The sequence below is a fragment of the Phoxinus phoxinus genome (assembly GCF_949152265.1).
Source record: "Phoxinus phoxinus genome assembly, chromosome: 3".
In the NCBI taxonomy this organism is placed as follows: domain Eukaryota; kingdom Metazoa; phylum Chordata; class Actinopteri; order Cypriniformes; family Leuciscidae; genus Phoxinus; species Phoxinus phoxinus.
This window is the reverse complement of record NC_136878.1, coordinates 24,769,344-24,788,120: the sequence shown is the minus strand read 5'-3', so window position 1 is coordinate 24,788,120 and position 18,777 is coordinate 24,769,344. Positions and strand designations below refer to the sequence as shown.

Below are 18,777 nucleotides of genomic sequence, written 5' to 3'. Positions count from 1 at the left end.
GGTGGAACAAAAAAGATGACAGTGCTTTTTTCCATACCATGGCTGTCAAGCCTCAAATGAAAAAGGAACCTTAAAACTTCTATAATAGTAGATCATACAACTTGTGTGGTAAATTCCAACTCTTCTGAAGCCAAACATTATCTTTGCATAGGGAAAATACATTCAAGTTCCAGTAAAGGTCACCGAGATACTAAAAACATGGAAGTAAACTGTAAAAAGCAATGAGGGTTAATAAACTGATTCCATATGGGACACAACAGCAGCAGCTTTTATTTAGTGAATTTAAAATGTAAAAATGCTTCTCATTAAAAATAATGGCAATAAGTAAAAAAAATAAAATTCCAACATTTTAATATCTAGTAGCCACCTTGCTTAAGCCTCTGTGATTCAGTGAAACTCAATGAATGAGAGTACTGACCGCCTACACAGTGGTGAGGGGCTCTGAACCAACATGCAGCAAAGAGGGGTGCCATGCCTCCGCAACACTTCTCCCATCAGTTCCAGGGTGAATGAATCCTGGCAACGTATGACTGGTGAGCATTTTCTCATTAACAGCATGCTGAGTCACGGAGCGGTCCGCAGAAAGAGAGTGCCCTGGCACAAAGGAGGACCCACAATGCCACACTTGTTGCCTAACAAACTCATGCTTGTTTAGCCGCCCTGAATTGAAAATGTATTTGTATGGAGAACCACTAATAAGGACCTTGAAAATGTAAAGAAAAACAGAGAAATCTCAACAAAAACTTAAGTATGTTTAAAGACTATAAAATAAAGTTGACATGAAAATTAAATTCATTTATTTTGTAAAAACATCTTGAATATCTTATTGTGAAATATTCATGATGCATAATTTTTTAGTTTTTTGACATCATACCTTGATCTTCTGGTAAAAAGACATACTTCTATCTAGTGACATATGCTAGACTTCAATTATTTTTAGTCTGCTTAAAACCGCCTCTTTCTTCCAGTCACCCTCAAGCTCGCCTTCATATAGGCTACGCCTCCATTTAATCAACTGTTCGATAGAACCAAGCCTCAGTCCTACATTTTTTTCTATTTCAATAATTCGTTTAACTCTGATATAACAAATGACCTGAAGATATTTATGTTACAGTGCTTAAACCATGTTGCACAGGTGTACAACAGTGATTTTTACAGTATGATTACTGGATACGTTTTTCCAGCTGAGCAGGCATAACTGGAACGATATATTTTTTTTGGAAGATTATTAATTTCCCTAACTTTGTCACACCTGTAAAAAAAAAAAAAAAAAAAAACGTTTTAAAACCATCCAGGTTTTCCATGACTTTAGAACCTAAGTTGTAGTAATGCCCTTTTGTTGGCACTTGAAGAAAACTAATTTAACATACAGTGTTATAACACTGGAGGGGCTGGGCAATGCTATATTGCCCGATCACCTAGCACAATCACTGACCTACATTCAGAGGTGTCTTTGCCAAATCACGTGCGGTTTCATTTCGATTAATCGTGCAGCCCTAGTACATACTATAGTGCATAGTATAAGTGCACAGTGTATAGTTAGTACGCCATTTGGAAAATGACAGGTTCATGACAGTGTGGGCAGCAAAAGAGAGGGGCATGACAAAGCCTTCTTGGCAACACATGATGGGCATCTAATCCGTATCCGTATTGTGCTCCACATCCAGATACAAAAAAATACTTAGCCAGGCTGCTACTAAAAAGATAACTGCCTGGCCCTCTCTGCCAAATATCCCCTTTGCACTGGCTCACCTTCACTTCCGCTACAGAGCTTTGTGTGAAATCTCTCATTCTTCAATTTAAAAAAGAGCTGAGGTCATCTCAGTTTGCAAAAAAAGAGCTTAAAGCAATCCCTGCCTGTTCACAATGAGTTGCATATACAGCATGACATCCCGCAACAGTTCCACTAACCATGTGGGAGCACAAAGAATGAACAAAGTGCACAGAATAGAGAACTCACACAGTGTGCCATGGTTCACCCTGTCGTTGAGCAAAGGAAACCAGTTGCATGCAGCTGATGACTAATATAGTCAAATAATAGTTCAGTCTCACACTAACATGCTTCCTAATACAAAGCCCAAGTGCTTCAAGGGGTGCAGAAACACACACACACAAACATTGTTTATTGGAGTCTTCATCCAAAAATTAAAATTCTGTCATCATTCACTCACCCAATGTTGATCAAAACCTGTATGACTTTCTTCTTTGGAACACCCACAAAAGAAACATGATTATGGTACAATAAAAGTCAGTGGGGTCCGATGTTGTTTTGGACACCACTGATTTTCATTGTATGGACAAATATAGTTGAAACATTATCCAAAATATCTACTTTTTGTTCTTCAGAAGTCGGTTCAGAACAACATGAGGGTCAGTAAATCACATTTTTGGGTGAATTACAGACCCATACACAGACCTCTTTTGAGCAAGCAGGACAATAAAGTAAAAAAAAAAAAAAACACAAAAAAACTCACTGGCACTGATAGAAAGTGTCTTGAATCACAAGACAAGACATGTTGTGCAAGCAGGCAGTTTTTTGTTTACCAGAAACAGGAAGTGTAGTCAGGCCATACAATATTCGCAACACTGAACACAGTCCTAAATTACACAGGATTATTACTGATATAGGTCAGGTGCTATTCTCACATACTTGTCACTTATTTCTTAGTGATCTAGAACAGTAGCAAGAGACTGATTACACATCATTCTGTTAACCTAAGGGACATCGTGCAGACCCTGATTCCTCACACGAGGGCACATGGTAAAGCAAGCGATTTAACAAATCCAAAATGTTGGAAGTGTCAGTGGTGTTGATGTCCGCTGATGGTGCCCATATGGTACGGCCTGAAGTTCTTGAATCAGGCCAGAGGTTTAGCTTCCTCTCTTTTGGTGCGATCTCAGCATTAGCTTCATGTCATGGCTCATAATCTGGCAGAGAAGGTGAAGTTCACCAGCGAGATTATGGGATTGAAGTGTTATGGTTTGAGCAAATGTTCTTGTGCATTTTTCATCCAAAAATTGTAACTTCTGAAAACTTGAGCATTTTGGGTTGGTTGTACATAAAACAGGGACTTCTCAAAATAACTTATTTTTGTTCCACTGAAGAAAAATATAATACAGGTTTGGATTATAAGAAAGTAAATTATGCTAATTTTAATTTAACTGTTTATATAACAATATCGTCTCAGTTATGGCTTACAGCTTATGAAAACCCCAAATTCAAAATTAGAATATTGTGAAAAGGTTTTCATAAGCTGTAAACCATAACCATAAAAATTATAAAAATAAAGGCTTGAAATATATCTCACTTTGCATGTAATGAGTCTATCTATATAATATATTAGTTTCACCTTAAGTTGAATTACTGAAATAAATGAATTGCATGTATTATAAATTGCATGTACACTGGAGTGAAGAGTTCTGCTCATACCAAGAAAACATCTTACAGCGATTAAGACCTTACTCTGATTATTAGAAATAATCGCATTGTTGGTGCACATGTAAACGTAGTCTGTGAGAAATATGAAGCTCGGGCACTTTAACTATATGGTTGGAAAAACAATGAACAGGATGAAACTTAACAGAATGGAAATGAAGAAAAGAACAGGAAGCCAAACTGGATGAAACCCAACAGGATGCAAATAAAAAGCTAAACTTCCCATGGCTCAGTGAGGTTTTGAATGTTAGGCTAGGCTAATATAAGTGTGAGGGTGTCAACTTCAAGACTACCTTTTGAAATGTTGACAATACTATCGTGTAGTTACTTATCTGTAATTTGAAGCGAACAGCATGAAATGTTTGAGAGCAAGACCAACCACATGACAAAGAAATGGCTCACTTCACTAAATTAACGGCATGCTGAATCTCCGAAAAAACTTTACTTTTACATTCTATTTATTACTTCTCTACACGCCATCCTCTCGGATTAATTTAGAGGATTCACAAATCTGGAGGAATGATAAGTACCCTAGCAAATGGCATTGTCCACAGGGATGTTCCTGCAGATCTAGCCAAGTTTAGACCCTCTCCTCTCCAGTAATGGAGCCAGAAATGAATCCCCCCCCCCCCCAGCCAGTGGCCTGATGTGCTGACGATCACATATGTTGATTCTGCTGTGTATTAGAGGGCAAACAGAGGACATTTGCCTGGCTGTTCTGGGTCATTCCTACTGCTCTGAAAATACAGATGACTCAAATTTAGAGCTGGGAATAAAGCTTAAAAAAAATGTGGTGTTTGAAAAAAATGTGACTGATTTTGATATTTATGTGCTGGTCTGAAATGCCTTGAAGGGTTTTGTTTTGTTTTTTCTTTTCAATCAGATGAGCCAACATTTATATTAAACAACCACTGAAACGAGATAGATTCTAAATGCTCAGAGCAAATAAATATGCATTTAATATTAATTTTATTTAAGCTACTGAAATGTCAAATCTCACAATCAACTTGCATGGCTCCATCAACTTTCACACCTGCCTGATATCTCACAGGTCAGGAATCTTTCATAATCCTCAACGACCCACATACAGCTCACAAATATCTAGAGATGCACCAAAATTTCAGCTACTGAAAATTCATCCAAAACGGCCATTTTCGGTTTTGGGCCAAAATCAGTGACCGAAACAGACGTTTAATTAGTGCCTCTCCGATGGCACGGTGTTCAGATATAGTTTCTTAAAGGGGTCATAGACTGAGAATTCAAATGTTCCTTGATCCTTTGTTATATTATAAAAAATACCCTGTAAGTTTAAAAACTCAAAACTTTCGGGATATTCGAAAAACTGCTTTTATTGAAACCAAGGCCAGCAAACGACAGGATCTAAAAAGTGGAGACTTGTGATGTCATGTCACATGGCAGCTGTAGACCGCCTTTGCAGAAGAATATCAACAAACGCCTACATCTATCGCCGCGTCTTTGGCCCTGCCTGTGCCTGCACACTGGAGTGTTAGTGAACAGAGACATGAGAACAAGAAAAGATCGACACAGGATTAATACTATTACATTTCAATCGATCATAATGCTAGGATACGTCTCAGCAGTGCATTATTTGTATTCGGTGTAGGCCTATTTCACTGTGGATTATTTGGTAAATTCCGGCGCAGGCTTTGCAAACAGACTTTTACGATATGGATCTGCCAGCAACGCCACAAACATCCAAGTAGGCTAGTCATGTTTATTCTAATGCCTGATCTGTGATTTCTGATATAATTATTCAAGTTCAGACAGATCATCTCTCAAAATCGTTCAATACCGTTTATGCAACAGTAAATCAACTTGATTCAGTAAATCAAGCCAGTGGCTAAACAATGAACTTCACGTCGTTTCTCTTAGTAGGATGAAAATAATCTTATTTAAACTGTGATTAAATTATTTAAAGAAAGCATCAAAGAATGCTCCCTTTCCAATCACCCAAGCTGTCAATCAAACAGCACGAGTTTGTCTGGACACTTGCCAAAACTTGTTGAAATCAATCATGAAATCAATGCTGTTACAATATACAACTAAGCTCTTACTGTATTTACATCGTGTTTGCATTGTTATTTGATAAAAGCATTCGTTGCAATGATACGATCTTTGTTTTCATATGCGATCGCCAGGACTGTCTGTCATTTGCTCAATAGGCTACTTCATCACTGCAACCTTTCATGTGATGGAATAATAGATCATTATGATCAATACTTTTCACGATTCCTTAATCTCGATAGCTGTAATGGTAAAAACGTAGTAAAAGTATTAGAGAGAGTTCCACATGTAATACTAGCTATTTCGTATGCAAACATGTCAGCCAATCACAGCAGCGGGTGTTTACACTGAAGTCTCACACAGACACGCCCCTTAAAACATTAAATCAGAGGCTAAAATCAGGCTTGAAAAAATGCCTTTTATTTCTAAATTATGGAAAAAAAAGTATGTTAAAATCATACTAACATTTTAAGGGCACCTAAAATCTTTGTTCCGTTTCCCGTAGCCTATACGTGAACAAAACTTCACTAAACATTTGTAGCACGCCTGCCATCCAAAATCTTTGTACTTTGTTACTTTTAATATTAAGAAAATTCTCAACTTAATGTCAATATTACAAAATTCAAACAATTAATGTAATTTTGGTGCTCTTTAATACAGCATGACAGATCGCTGTAGCGCAGTTCAAGTGGCAGCATGGATCTAGCACACATGAAGCAATAATTTAATCTCCTCTTGTTACAGCACAGAATAAACATGGGTGAACACCAGAAGGTATGTTGTTGTTGAAAGACAACTAGGCCTGACCAAAATTAATCCCGTCGCATGTAGCCTAAGCACTCAGTGTTTCAACAGGGGAAAGACATACAAAAAAAAAAAGATTGTTGGCTATAAAATGTCACCTAGCCTAACGTTACATTTACCTCAAGAAAGCTATTCTATGTCCATAAACTCAGTTAGCTAGAATAAATAACACAAGAGTATTTTGCTAAATATAGGCTATGCACTGTAGACTGTACAAATTCATATTTTTACTTAGGCTAAATAATGAAGACATCACTAAAAGGTTGTTTAAATAAATATTTCATACAAACAGGTGATTACAGTTTATTGTAATGTTTAAATCAATTTCACCAACAAATTGAGGCAGAAGCACTTCTGTTATTGAAAGGTTAGGCTACTATAAAAACTGCCTCATGTGCAATTTAAATGTTTGTACAACTTGGCAACTTAGTTTTAGCTATTTGAATGTTGATTATTAAATAAGTTTGATTGATTGTTAATTTATTTATTTATTTTCAGCCATATATCCTGAATTTTTGGTTTTGGCCCAGAATTTTCATTTCTGTGCATCCCTACAAATATCTGTTAAAGAACACTGCTTAATCAGTTTCCCTTGAGTCCTTCAACTTACACCACAATGATGCTCACAAATTTATCTCTGGCACAGGCTGACCCTCTAAAAATAGAGACACGTCTGCTTTTGGAGAGAAGCTTAGAGATTCTGCACTTTGCGACAACCCCCTTTATGGCAACATGAGGTTGACTTCATTATTTTTTGGAACATTACAGATGGTCTTCATTTTCTTTCTCACAGACTTGATGAATACAACAAAATATTGTTTATATTTTTAGCAAAAGCTTATTTTTCAAAGGCAAGTTTATAAAAAGCTAGTAAAATCGAAAGGTTTTTTTTAAACTCATGAAAGTTTACTCTAATATGTAGCCCTGATCATAGCCTTGGCCTCTGGTCTGAGCCCAAATATTTATTTTAGCAGGTAGGAAATGCTTCATTTACTTTGTCATTCAACAGTAAAAATCCATACAAATAAACTGAAAAGAATAGTTTTTTTAATTTGATAAAATCAGTCTGTAACTTTTTCTTCATTTAGTAATCTGCGATCATTTGCTCCCGCATTCCAGACCATTATGAACAAGTACACACACCCATGCAATGCACAACACAAGCATACATCCACTATTTTTTGGGGAAATTTTGCCAGAAAAAAAGAATAGCTGTGTGATGCGAAATAAGATTTGAAGTGCATGCTATTAACAATTTACTTTATGGTACGACAGTCTGCTCTAACTCCCCATCAATCTCAAATGTAAGAGACATCTAATAAGTCTCACTCTGCCGTCTAAACAATCTACATTGTCCAGGACGACAAGTGGATCTGGTCAGATGCCAGACAAAACACAAAACAGTTGCCAAAGACGACTCACCACATGCAACCAGCAACATACGGATTTAGACAAAGGGATTACAGCTAAATCACAGTTAGATAATCTTAGAGTAGTGTTTTGACAGAGAATTGCTTAAGGAACTCTTTTGAGCCAACACACTGTGTGAGATGCCAACCCCACTCTGCCTCACAAAGCTTGAGTGACCTATTTTCTCAGAGCAGTGTAAGAAATGTGTGTGTGAGGTACAGCTGAAATGTTAAAAGCAGAAATGGGTCCTCACAGAAGAGTGAGGAAAACCTGACAATCATGTCTTTGTCATCTCTCACAAGTGCCACTGGCAGAATGTCGGCTTGGGCCAATGCAATCAGACCAAAGAAGTTTCGATCATTTTTAGATTAGTAAAATTAAAGGAACACTCTGACTTTTTGGGACTTTAGCCTATTCAACTTCTCCCCCAGAGTTAGATAAGTCCATACATACCTTTTTCATCTCCGTGCGTGCTATAAGTCTGTTTGACGCACGCACCCACCGCTAGCCTAGCTTAGCACAAAGACTGGATGTGAATGGTTGCAGCTAGCATACTAATCCAAATAAGTGAAAATCCAAAATAACACATGTATGGACTTATCTAACTCTGGGGGATAAGTTGAATAGGCTAAAGTCCCAAAAAGTCGGAGTGTTCCTTTAAGCAAAGGGTGATTTAATAGGTAAAGCAGAGAGCTGCACGGGTCCGATTTTGTAAATCCGCACCCGCCCGTACCCGCAGGGCTTAAAACCGCATCCGACCCGTTTTCCGACAGCAGCACTAATTAAAATCCGCAACCCGACCCGACCCGCTTAAAATAGAACCGAGATCCGACCCGCACCCGAAATAAAATCAGTTTAGTCAATCACATTATAGACACACTTTTTTCAAATTTGTATTGCCTTTGGCGGCTTGCCTTAACACAAGGACAACAGCCGAAGCTGTCAAAAAGCCGATAGCCTAGGCCTACATGGCTAACGCGTTACCACAAAACAATTCAATTTCGTCTAGCACATCAGCTTCACAATTTTATATATATTTATATATTGTTTCATCAATATTAATTATATGAGAAGTTAAAAGCATAGTAGCCTAAGATAATACGTTGTGCAATATGTCGGGAGACAGAGGCAGGAAATGCAGACATTATTGACCACTTCATTATAAGTTTCTTACTGTATAAAGCCTTTCTTTAAATTGAATTTCGTTTTGTATTAATTTTATCTTAATTTTAAATGATGTTTTATAACCAATTGTCTGAATTTAATAAATAAGAAGTAGCCTAATAGCAGGCATCAGGACACGGAGCGGATCAACGGCGCATGAACTGGAAATTAACGAAACTCAGCGTATAAGCTACATGCCTCACAGACCTGAGAAACATATAGAAAGCTTGAAATGTGTAGCCTACTTTTAAACAAAACAATTCAAAACGAAAGAAAACAGCTCTGTCTCCTGTCCTGGCTATATTTGACATAGGCCTATATAGCCTATTCAATAATCATTAGGCTACTTTTCCCGTTTCTTTGTGACGTTTTCATGAACGAGTCATCACCTCTCAATAGTTAATATTGTTATTTGGTGTTCAGTTTATACAGGTTTTCAAATGTTATTTAATAAAAATATTATTTTTTTCCCCTGTGGCTGTGTTTGCATTAAAGGGATAGTTCACTTTGAAATTAATTTTTGATATGTTTTAGCTTACCTCAAGGACACCCAAGATGTAGGTGTCTTTGTTTCCACAGTATTTTCAATTTTGATATTTTTAGGTCAAACCATTCTTGTCTGAAAGTCATATCATGCAGGTCTATGGGGTCCACCTCAAAGAGCATGCACAGAGAAGTCCAAATGAAACATGATTTAATGACTCGTAAATGTAAGTACACATTGATGGCCTAAGACACGAAACGAGCGGTTTGTGTGAGAAAACGAACAGTATTTATATCGTTTTTACCTCTTGTAACAAAGCCATGTCCAAGTGATCTGAGAGCGCGCGCGCTTCCTTCTGTGTGACGTGTGCGCAGAATGGTGCATAGATATGTATACACTAGATTACCGCGGGTACCCGAACCCGTGCAGGACTCTGAGGTAAAGAGGCCACACTTCTAGTTTCAAACCTTTATCTCAACAGGTTCCTTTAAATGATTGTTTTAATTCACTGGCATACTGCCACTGGAGGACTGTGCTAAATGTTATGTCATCTGAAGATGACACAGATATGACAAAGGGGAGGTGACACCAAAGAGAAACTATAAGATAACAGACACACAGCATTAGCAAGCAGCAATGACAAACAGCACAGGGATGAGGTGTGAAAAGAGGTGATTTTACAATCAAGTGCTGAATTAACTTAATTTCAAGGTATTTTTCAAGTAAATAATTTGTTACCATACAAGACATTTACAATAGACCAGGCTTGCTGTAGAAGTCAGTGTTACCGATGCGAGAGTGTTCGGATATACACCATTAGACATTAATTGGCGAGCATGGCACCGCCCCCACATCATAGAAATTAGAACCATTTAGATCAGTTGGACAACAGATGCTTCAATGAACTAAAAGCGTGTGCTCTCGCAGCTCAATACAGCAAGAGCTACAGAGTCACAACACAGAGCAGGAGTCACATTTCACGTGACAACAGTAAGGAGAGATAACTGACAAGACATTCCCCACATCTTCACGCAATGTGCGTCTTTGCATTCCAGCCAAAGTGTGCATTCTCGTTTTAAATCACCTGTCAGGGCTCGACAAAAAGGACCAAAAAAGGGGCCAGCGTGAAAGACGATGCAAATCGTCACCAAATATTATCAGTTGTACATGTTTTGAAGTCCTGCCAATTGACCATTTGCGGGGAGCTTGATTGGCAGGTGATCTGACCAATCATACTTCGCCATCTGCCATTTTGATTAACATGGGAGGATTTGAACTTGAAAAACGGAGTGTACTGACGCTTTTCCGCGGTTAAAACAACATTCCTTCTTATGTTCATTCATGTTTATTTGATGCTATAAATTAACTAGAAGGAAGAGATGATCGGTTCAAGAGCAGCTTCAACTGATGCTCTACAACTGATCTGTCACGACACATTAAAGTTTGTTGTTTAAATTTCTTTTTAAAAATTACCAAATTTGAAAGCGGAGACTTTGTTTAATATGTTTAATATCAAAAGTAACCAAAAAGTAACCTGGTCTGTCAGCGTGTTGTCAGTGTCCTCTCTGCTCCGTGATGTATATTTTTCACTGCATGAGAAGAGCTTGTAGCTTGTCGGACATAGCAACAGTAACTAAGGGGGGCGGGTCTTTGCGAACAGTCAATTTAAGCATTCAAGTGCAAAAAGACGTAAAAGAACTCATTTCGGTATACTTGCGCACTGTGTGAGAAGTTTTCTGTGCGCACACATCCGTAGCATGCGCACACACAGGGCTAGTTCTCTATCAATTCTTTGTGCTTGAATGGACAAATCAAGACAAAAGTATGTCAAAATGCCCATCTTGGCAAGTATCCTCATAAACACCGTCAGTTAGCCTATGTCTTAAGAGAAAGTAAACATTTGAGAAAGATAACGCATATAAACAGTACATTAGATCGATGCATTCGGTCTTAAAGTGACAGCCTGATATTCCTGCTGTTGTCTGTCTGTGTCATTAAATGTTAATCAAATAACAAAAGATCTCACTGCTCTTGAATTTTACTTTTGCACTTTATTAAGGATTAAACTATTTAATTTATACAGTGTCGACTATACAGTGTCGACTATACAGTGTCTTTTACATTTGACTTTATTCAATTTCTGTAGGCAACCCAAAAACTTCTAGACCTACCTGAAAAAGTTTATTTCAGTTGTGTCTTTGTTGTATTTATTTATTGCCATTGTAATTTGGTTATCTGTAGAAAAGATGCACAGCATTGAGCCCTGCATGTCTGCATGTGCCACAGATTGTGATATACTAATTGCAGCCCAAAAAAAATTTTTATTCTCAAATGTACAACTTAGAAATCTCACACAATAAAGAAAACATTGTCTAACGGACCACTGACTTTTAAACAAGTTTAACATTTACCGGTACTAAACTATCTCTGTACTACAATATTTGAGTTAGAGATTATAAAAAGCGGTCTGACGGACGACACAGAGCTTCCTAAAATTCAAGCAAATTTCCAGGTACGACACCGGAGGAATCTCAAGATCCTACCGTGCCACTCACAGTTTTCCATTAAAATAATACATTAGGCTATTTGTATTTATATATAGCCTAACTCATTGATTCATGCATCAATATCACTTTGCCTGTTTGGCGATTAGATTCACTGATTTTTTTTTTTTTTTACTTGAGCACAGAAGTACAAAACAACGCGTTCGGTGTCCTAAACATGACGTGGCTCGATGGCTAGATCTGTCTGCTAACCGGCTTTAAAGTAGGTTACTGGTGGAAACAAGAAATCTAAACCAAAAAAACCAAGCCTGCCGCTATAATCATTCACTATTGCGCACAAGACAAAAGCCTGGCAATTTGGTGTTTATTTAATTTTCTTTCTTTTGACAATTCACAGAGTTTCACTTCACAGTTTGAACAGGTTTATTTTGAGTTTGAGTTTAGATGACTTAAGGAGCCTGTTTTGATCCCTTACATTTTTTTGAAGGACTTTGTTGCAACGCATAGCCTAACAGAACTTACGGGAACTCACGGGAATTAAGGGACAATACTTAATGACAGCCTTAAAATTTCTTAAGTTGACTTATTTTTCTTTCTTGTAGCCCATGTTTCACTAAGAGTGCCCTTCATTAACCATAACTAAGGGTTTTCTTATATAAGGGCTTTCATGCAACCGGGCCCAAACAAATTAAATTTGCACAGCCACAAGAGCTGTAAGATTAAATTCATGTTTAAAGGATGGCAAAAAGAAGAAAAGTAGAAGTTTAGACCTGTATTGATACTGACAGATGACAAAACATGCATTTGATGCTGGGAAACAAAAATAATGCTTTCCAATAACTAAACAGAATAGAGGCCATAACATTTACACACGTCAAAAGACCAAAGCTTAAGTTACTGGGTGGCAAAATGACTGAACCCTCCTTCACACATACACTTACGCACACCTTCAACTGTCAATAGGACATACAGCCCATAGCAGAGTAGTAAAGGAGATAACAAAATCAGAGTGGCTCTTAGCACAGCAATTCTGCCAGCACATGCTCAGTGAGTGGGGCAACACCTCTGTACACGACTCATTCAAGGTCAGTCCAGTAACGCTCCTATCAAACGTGCAGTAGAATGTTACTGCACCTTACATTAGGAAAAGCTCTGAACCAGTTTGGTGTCTGTCAAGTGATATATATATTTTTTTTTTTTTTTAAAGATCAAAGACCAAAGCAGATTCTAGTCACACTCACATATGAAGAAGTGAAACAGGGGAAAATACAGAAGTCATGAGCAGTTTGTTGACAAAAGAAAGCAGTTCTTAAGTTACAGGGTTTGTTGACAAAGAGGTGAGCAGGTGGCTGAATATATTGACCACACAAAGCTTGTTGGTGCATTTAGCATTTAATACAAATGAAAACCACGAACGGCCACTAATTTACTCTGAGAATTTAAGACAAAATATTTCTATTCGTTCCGACAGGGGGGGGTGGGGGAATCAGCTGTTTTACTGCATTACAGACTTCTGTTCAAGCCTAATAAAACATCTCATTACACAACAATCACATGGACAGGCTATTTGAGAACTACTTTACAGGGAGCAAATGACAGAATTAACCACCCATCCAGAATCATAGTCCCTGCCTCGCCCAAATGCCAACTCATCCTTTGCCAACCCCCCAGCTGTCTCTGAGTTGCTTGAAATAATTTATTGAAATAAAAAAAAAAGGGAGCATGGTGGTCATTCAAGAGGGTCAGGCTCAATAAGCAAACACAAAAGAAGCAACTTCCATCACAGGACGGTGATCTGCATTGTGCCAAGTCTGCCAACAACAGGTGGTCAAACACAAACCACCTATCCATCACTTGAACGGCATGCAGATAATGTGGATGTGATCTTAAAAAATACAAATTCTGTAATTTTCAGAAGCACATGAATTTGTTTTGTGGAATACAAAAAGTTGTTATGCAGAATCTCTGTTTTTACTCCATCTTTTTCCATAAAATAAAAGTGAAAAGTGACAGACTGTCATAATCTCCTTTTGTGCTCCTAGAAGAAAGTCTATAGGCTTGAGCTTGTGTTGTCATTTTGTGCAAATGCAATTTTAAAGAACACCTTTAAATAACATGAGTATAAAAAAAGAGATAAAGCCATTTGATAAAGCACAAGTTTATATATATATATATATATATATATATATATATATATATATATATATATATATATATATATATATTAAATAAAACAAATCAATGAGAAAGTAAGAATAAAAGCACTTCAAACTCAACAGTTGTTGTTTGTGAGTGAACTCTTGCACTAAAGGCAAAATAAATAATTGTCCAGTCAGCAAGTCAGGGCTGCCAAGTTGCTGTTCAGTGAAACTCACAGAACTGACATCTACATGGGAAACAAACACGCTAGCACTAGTATTACATGAAAGAACTGTGAGAACGATTAAGTATTTTACATTTTAGATAACGCTGAGTTGTTGCACATTAGTTAATGGCATATGCAACTGCTGAGAAAGATAAGAGTGCAACTATTAATGTTTAGAACTGTCCAGGGGAAATTATCATCAAGACATCAAACTACTTAAATGTCTTAAGTGAGAAAAACTTAACTCTAAAAAGCTGTGCCCTGTAGAGAGAGGGTAAAATAACAGTATGATAAACTTTGTTTTACTATCTCAATATCTTTTTGTGCTGTGGCAAAGTGTAGGCTAGTAATTGTGTGGCAATAAAACAATTTAGTTTGGTCCTGAGCTTTTCACTAAACTCTCGTGCTTAAAGTTTAACAAGGACAAGATTATTAAGAAGAACATTTCTTCTTTTTGTTTGGTTTGCAGTGACACATTAGGGCAAGATTTGGATCAGCCCAGCCCCAGACCTCCTGATCCAAAACCATGTGATCAGTAACAGCGACATAGCCAAGAAATTACATGGAAGCATTATCTCTCTATCAATTTCTGGGAAGGACAAGCACCAAGCTATACTTCCTCTTTTCATGGCAGGGAGCTACATTACTGTTGTGTTTAAAGCGTTGATATGGCGAAGTAAACCTGCAGTAAACAGCCAGTCCAGACCAACCTAGTTCTGAACTGCTCATTGCTCTATAAAACAGATGTGTGTGGGGTTTGGGGGGCTCTTATTCACTTCACCAGCAGGTTTAGCCATTCATTTGTATTGGCCTAAACAAATGCATCCATTACCTTCAGCGATCAGCTCCTCCACCGTCACTTGGTATCGACCGACAGCAAACACCTTCCCGATGTAGTTGCTGCTTCCAGTACCAGATCCAGACCCACCCCCGAGACTTCCGCTCTCTGACTTCGGCATACGCGAAAACTTCTTCATTCTTGCCTCTTGTGTTCCCGTCTTACCAAACGGACAGTTCCAACCAAGCCAAAGACGATTAAAACGCCAATCTGCTCATCACCGCTCTTTTGTCCAGCATGCTGAGAGAGCTGCTCCACCGAGATGCGCCAGGCACTTCAGTGCTCGAGGGACGCAGAAAGGCGTAGCAGTAGCTGAATGCTTCCTTATTTCCCCCAAAGCCCGATGAAGAAACTGCATAGAAGTAAACCGTCAGGGCAAGTGTTTCGTCGTTAATAAGTGACAACAGCACGAGTGATAACGTCCACGCTGCTGTGTTTTCAGGCCGACTCCAGTTTCGGCTGGCTAGCGAGGCTGTGCGGGAGCTGAAGAGACCAGTCGTCTCGCTAACTGGCTAACAACGGCGAAACGCTCTGTTTAGCCAACGCATGCTTTTGTGTTCAGACGAAAGATTAAATTGGTTGAGGTCCAGGTTATCTGAAACCAATGTGGACAACAAATAGGCTGAAAGTGGGTGTGTTAGGCGGAAGCTACGCTAGCGAAACTCTTAAACGATGACTGCTGCCACTTCCCCTTTGGATAGTTTAGTTAGCCAGCTCGCTAGCTGATTGGCTTCCTCTATCTGCTTGAAGAGGACACCGTGTATCATAGTAAAAAGTAACGTTACTACTAGAAAATATTCCCGTAAACCTCCGAGCGGCCGAACGTTTTTGGTGTTGTGAACAGTCTGTTGTTTCTTTTTAAACGGCAGAGCGGTTCCTCGTGCTCTGGAAGTCCCCCGTCACACTGATAAAGTTCGAACTCTCGTGACTCGCTGGAGAATTGGTGGGAGGTTTGTTATCGCCCAATCCGACTGTCTGACAACCTAACTTGTTTTGTCCGATTTCTTCCTATTGTCATGATTGGTGTGAGCGTGACGCGTCCTGTAGATGCTCTTCTCTGATGGGATGGCACGGATGACGGTCTCTGCCTCCGCTTTATTGATCAGTTTGCTTGATAAAGATCTTAACCTAGTCCGTTGAAAGATGTGAATGGATTGGCAGTGTGTGAGGTGCTGATGTAGTGCAACTTACACATTCCATATACAATTTTCTGTCCTCTTGGTTTTAAGCATTAGATGAACAAATCCAACGTTTTGTTGTTGTGAGAATTATTGGAATTAAACTATTATTTAGTATAGGCTACAATGAACTTGGCTTGAAAAGTATATTTAAGATACTTACCCATAAATACCCATAAAATGTAATACCCATAAAATGTGGATTAAATGAGAAAACTAATAAGCAATATAACTATTACCAAAATATCACATTCCATTATTTTTATTTATTTTTATTTTTGTAACTTTGTTCAAGGTAGGCTACAGCATTGTGGGATCTGGCATGACAAATAAATCTCATTACATTTTCTTAGTTATTACTCTTTGTAGTGTTGACTATATTTCTCAAGCTGCTCAACCATTCAAATTATTGTAAGATAAAACATTTTTTTTATTTAATTTATGGGAAATATGGCATAACTACCAGGGGTCAAAAAGTAAATGTCCTGCTATGTTTATTCCACCCGAACTCAGCCAGCTGATGTCACTAATTAGTTCTCCTGGCTGAAAAACTGTGCTAATTAGCAAATCCATGTGATTGGAATAAAATACTGAGGAGGACTTTTACTTTCTGAACTTTGACTTTGCATCTCTGATAACTATACCACAATTTGTTCCCAAATATCTAGCCTCTACTGAGTGACATCTTAGTTTAGGTTAAATTGTCCATGGTACCCCTTCTTATTTATTTAATCCACATCTCATTTTGAATTTGAATGCTTATTTAATGTCTATTTTTGGAAAATAACAAAATAACATAGATCAGGGACCTGAATGATAATTGACATTTAATCACCTCCTTTAATTTAAAGGTGAACTATGTAGGTTTTTTACCTTAACTGAACAGCTTCGGAGTCATTTGAATGGTTATATTACTTTTTTCGGGTTGAATGGTGGTCGTCTCGCACCCCCCTATTGCCTGTGAGCGGAAAAACCACCCTTGCAACTTTGAGCCGGCAGGCCGCCGGCCACAGCGTCAGGAAGTATCGCGTGATATCAGGTCTCGCGATGTCACGAATTGCTTTACGGCAAAAAAATCTGCTAAAATTCTATTATTATTGCGCTCCCTCACGCTGTTCGAACCCGAATTATTATTTTACCCCACCTCTCCATGCTGGGTGAACACCAGCTGGTGCAGTAAACATAGCCTAGCTAACGTTAGCTGGCTACGATTTCAATACAGTAATATCAAAGATCCTTGCTCCTTCTCAAATATCTGGTAATATTCTATTCACAAAATACAACCAATAGTACGGTAATGTTAAAATTTACTTGTGAAAAGTAATCCCGGGCCCTATTTGCGATGGTCCGCTGATTAGAACAGGAAAATGCTCCACAGTGCTCTGGCATCTTAACTGCTGCTACGCAACAAAACTAGGAGTACGACCGATTTATGATGGCGGCCGTATTTCTCAGTGTCTATTGGCCAATAGGGAATCTAGTCTCTATATAATATCTATGGTGGAACAACGTCCACAAGCGACCTCACCGCCAGCCACTGGCGACATGTAGCGACAAAGTCGCTTGTAGCTGCAGTCCGAAACTTTTAGCTCTCTAGCGGTTAATAAGAACTGCATGCGTCTTGCGGAAAAACCATGGGAAGAACATTGTAACTTAGCTCTGTTTGACGAGTCACGCATTTACTACATGCTACTCCGCAGTGGTAAGACCAAACCAGTCTAAAATAGTCTGAATATAAACACTTATTATAATCTACAGTAATGTCAATAATCTCATCCATGAATATGATTTCTGCCCGAGTCCCGTCGGATTCTTTTCCACCGGCTGTGAGGTGGAACAACTCCCATGATTCCACGCTCAATCAAGCTACGCCTTTGTTTTGAATAGGCGACCTCTAGTGGCGAAAAACAACATATTGTGCCTTTAACTGTCTATTTGTCTTCAAAAAAGTGTCATGCCCTATTTTCAACCCTATTCAAGAAAAGTAAAGCAGATGTTTTGCATAGTAAGTTGCCTACAGATTACAGTCTAAAGTGCATAAGAAAAAACAATCCAAGGCACTCGAGTACCGGTAATTCATTTTTAGAAAAATATAAAAAGTCTGTGCCGTTGCTTGTCACCTGTTTTTAAAATCCAAGCCATGAAAGAATAAAGGCTTTTTATATTTTTCTTATATTTTCGAATTACTCGAGTGGAACCATCCCTAAACCCAAAGAGCACCGAGATACTGAAGTTACACCCCGTGCAGCACTTATTGCTTTCCTTGTATTAATGAATTGCATGCATTATAGCTATAAATATTTTTCAAATAAGTTTGAAGTTGAGTTAGATTTTTTTTGTTATTGTTTATAATAATCTATACATGTATCTCCCACCTATAATTTGCAAACATGACACTCATAATTAAATGTATAAAAGTTTTTTAAAATTAAAAGTTAATATATGTTTAAACAGCAGACTGATTCAGCTAATTTAAGATGTGTCCCAATTCGGAGGCTTTGTCCTCCGGAGGTTGCATTTGAAGGCTGCATACTTCATCAAGGATGTCTTAAGAAAAGTAACAGTAATA

The 18,777-nt window shown here is 38.2% G+C and overlaps 1 protein-coding gene across 11 annotated transcripts in view; it reads right to left on the bottom strand.

The window, feature by feature from the left end:
• bmp2k (BMP2 inducible kinase) overlaps positions 1–16,057 on the bottom strand; it is a 43,440-nt gene extending 27,383 nt beyond the window's left edge. For 7 of the 11 annotated variants that reach the window (XM_079606656.1, XM_079606653.1, XM_079606657.1 and 4 more), the window contains exon 1: positions 15,025–16,007. In XM_079606656.1, the coding sequence (XP_079462782.1) occupies positions 15,025–15,169 (145 nt within the window). In that variant the 5' untranslated portion in view covers positions 15,170–16,007. Of the gene's footprint in view, positions 1–15,024 lie in introns of all 11 variants that reach the window. The other 4 variants (XM_079606659.1, XM_079606660.1, XM_079606654.1 and 1 more) reach the window with 1 other exon arrangement.
• Between the last annotated feature and the right edge of the window lie 2,720 nt (positions 16,058–18,777).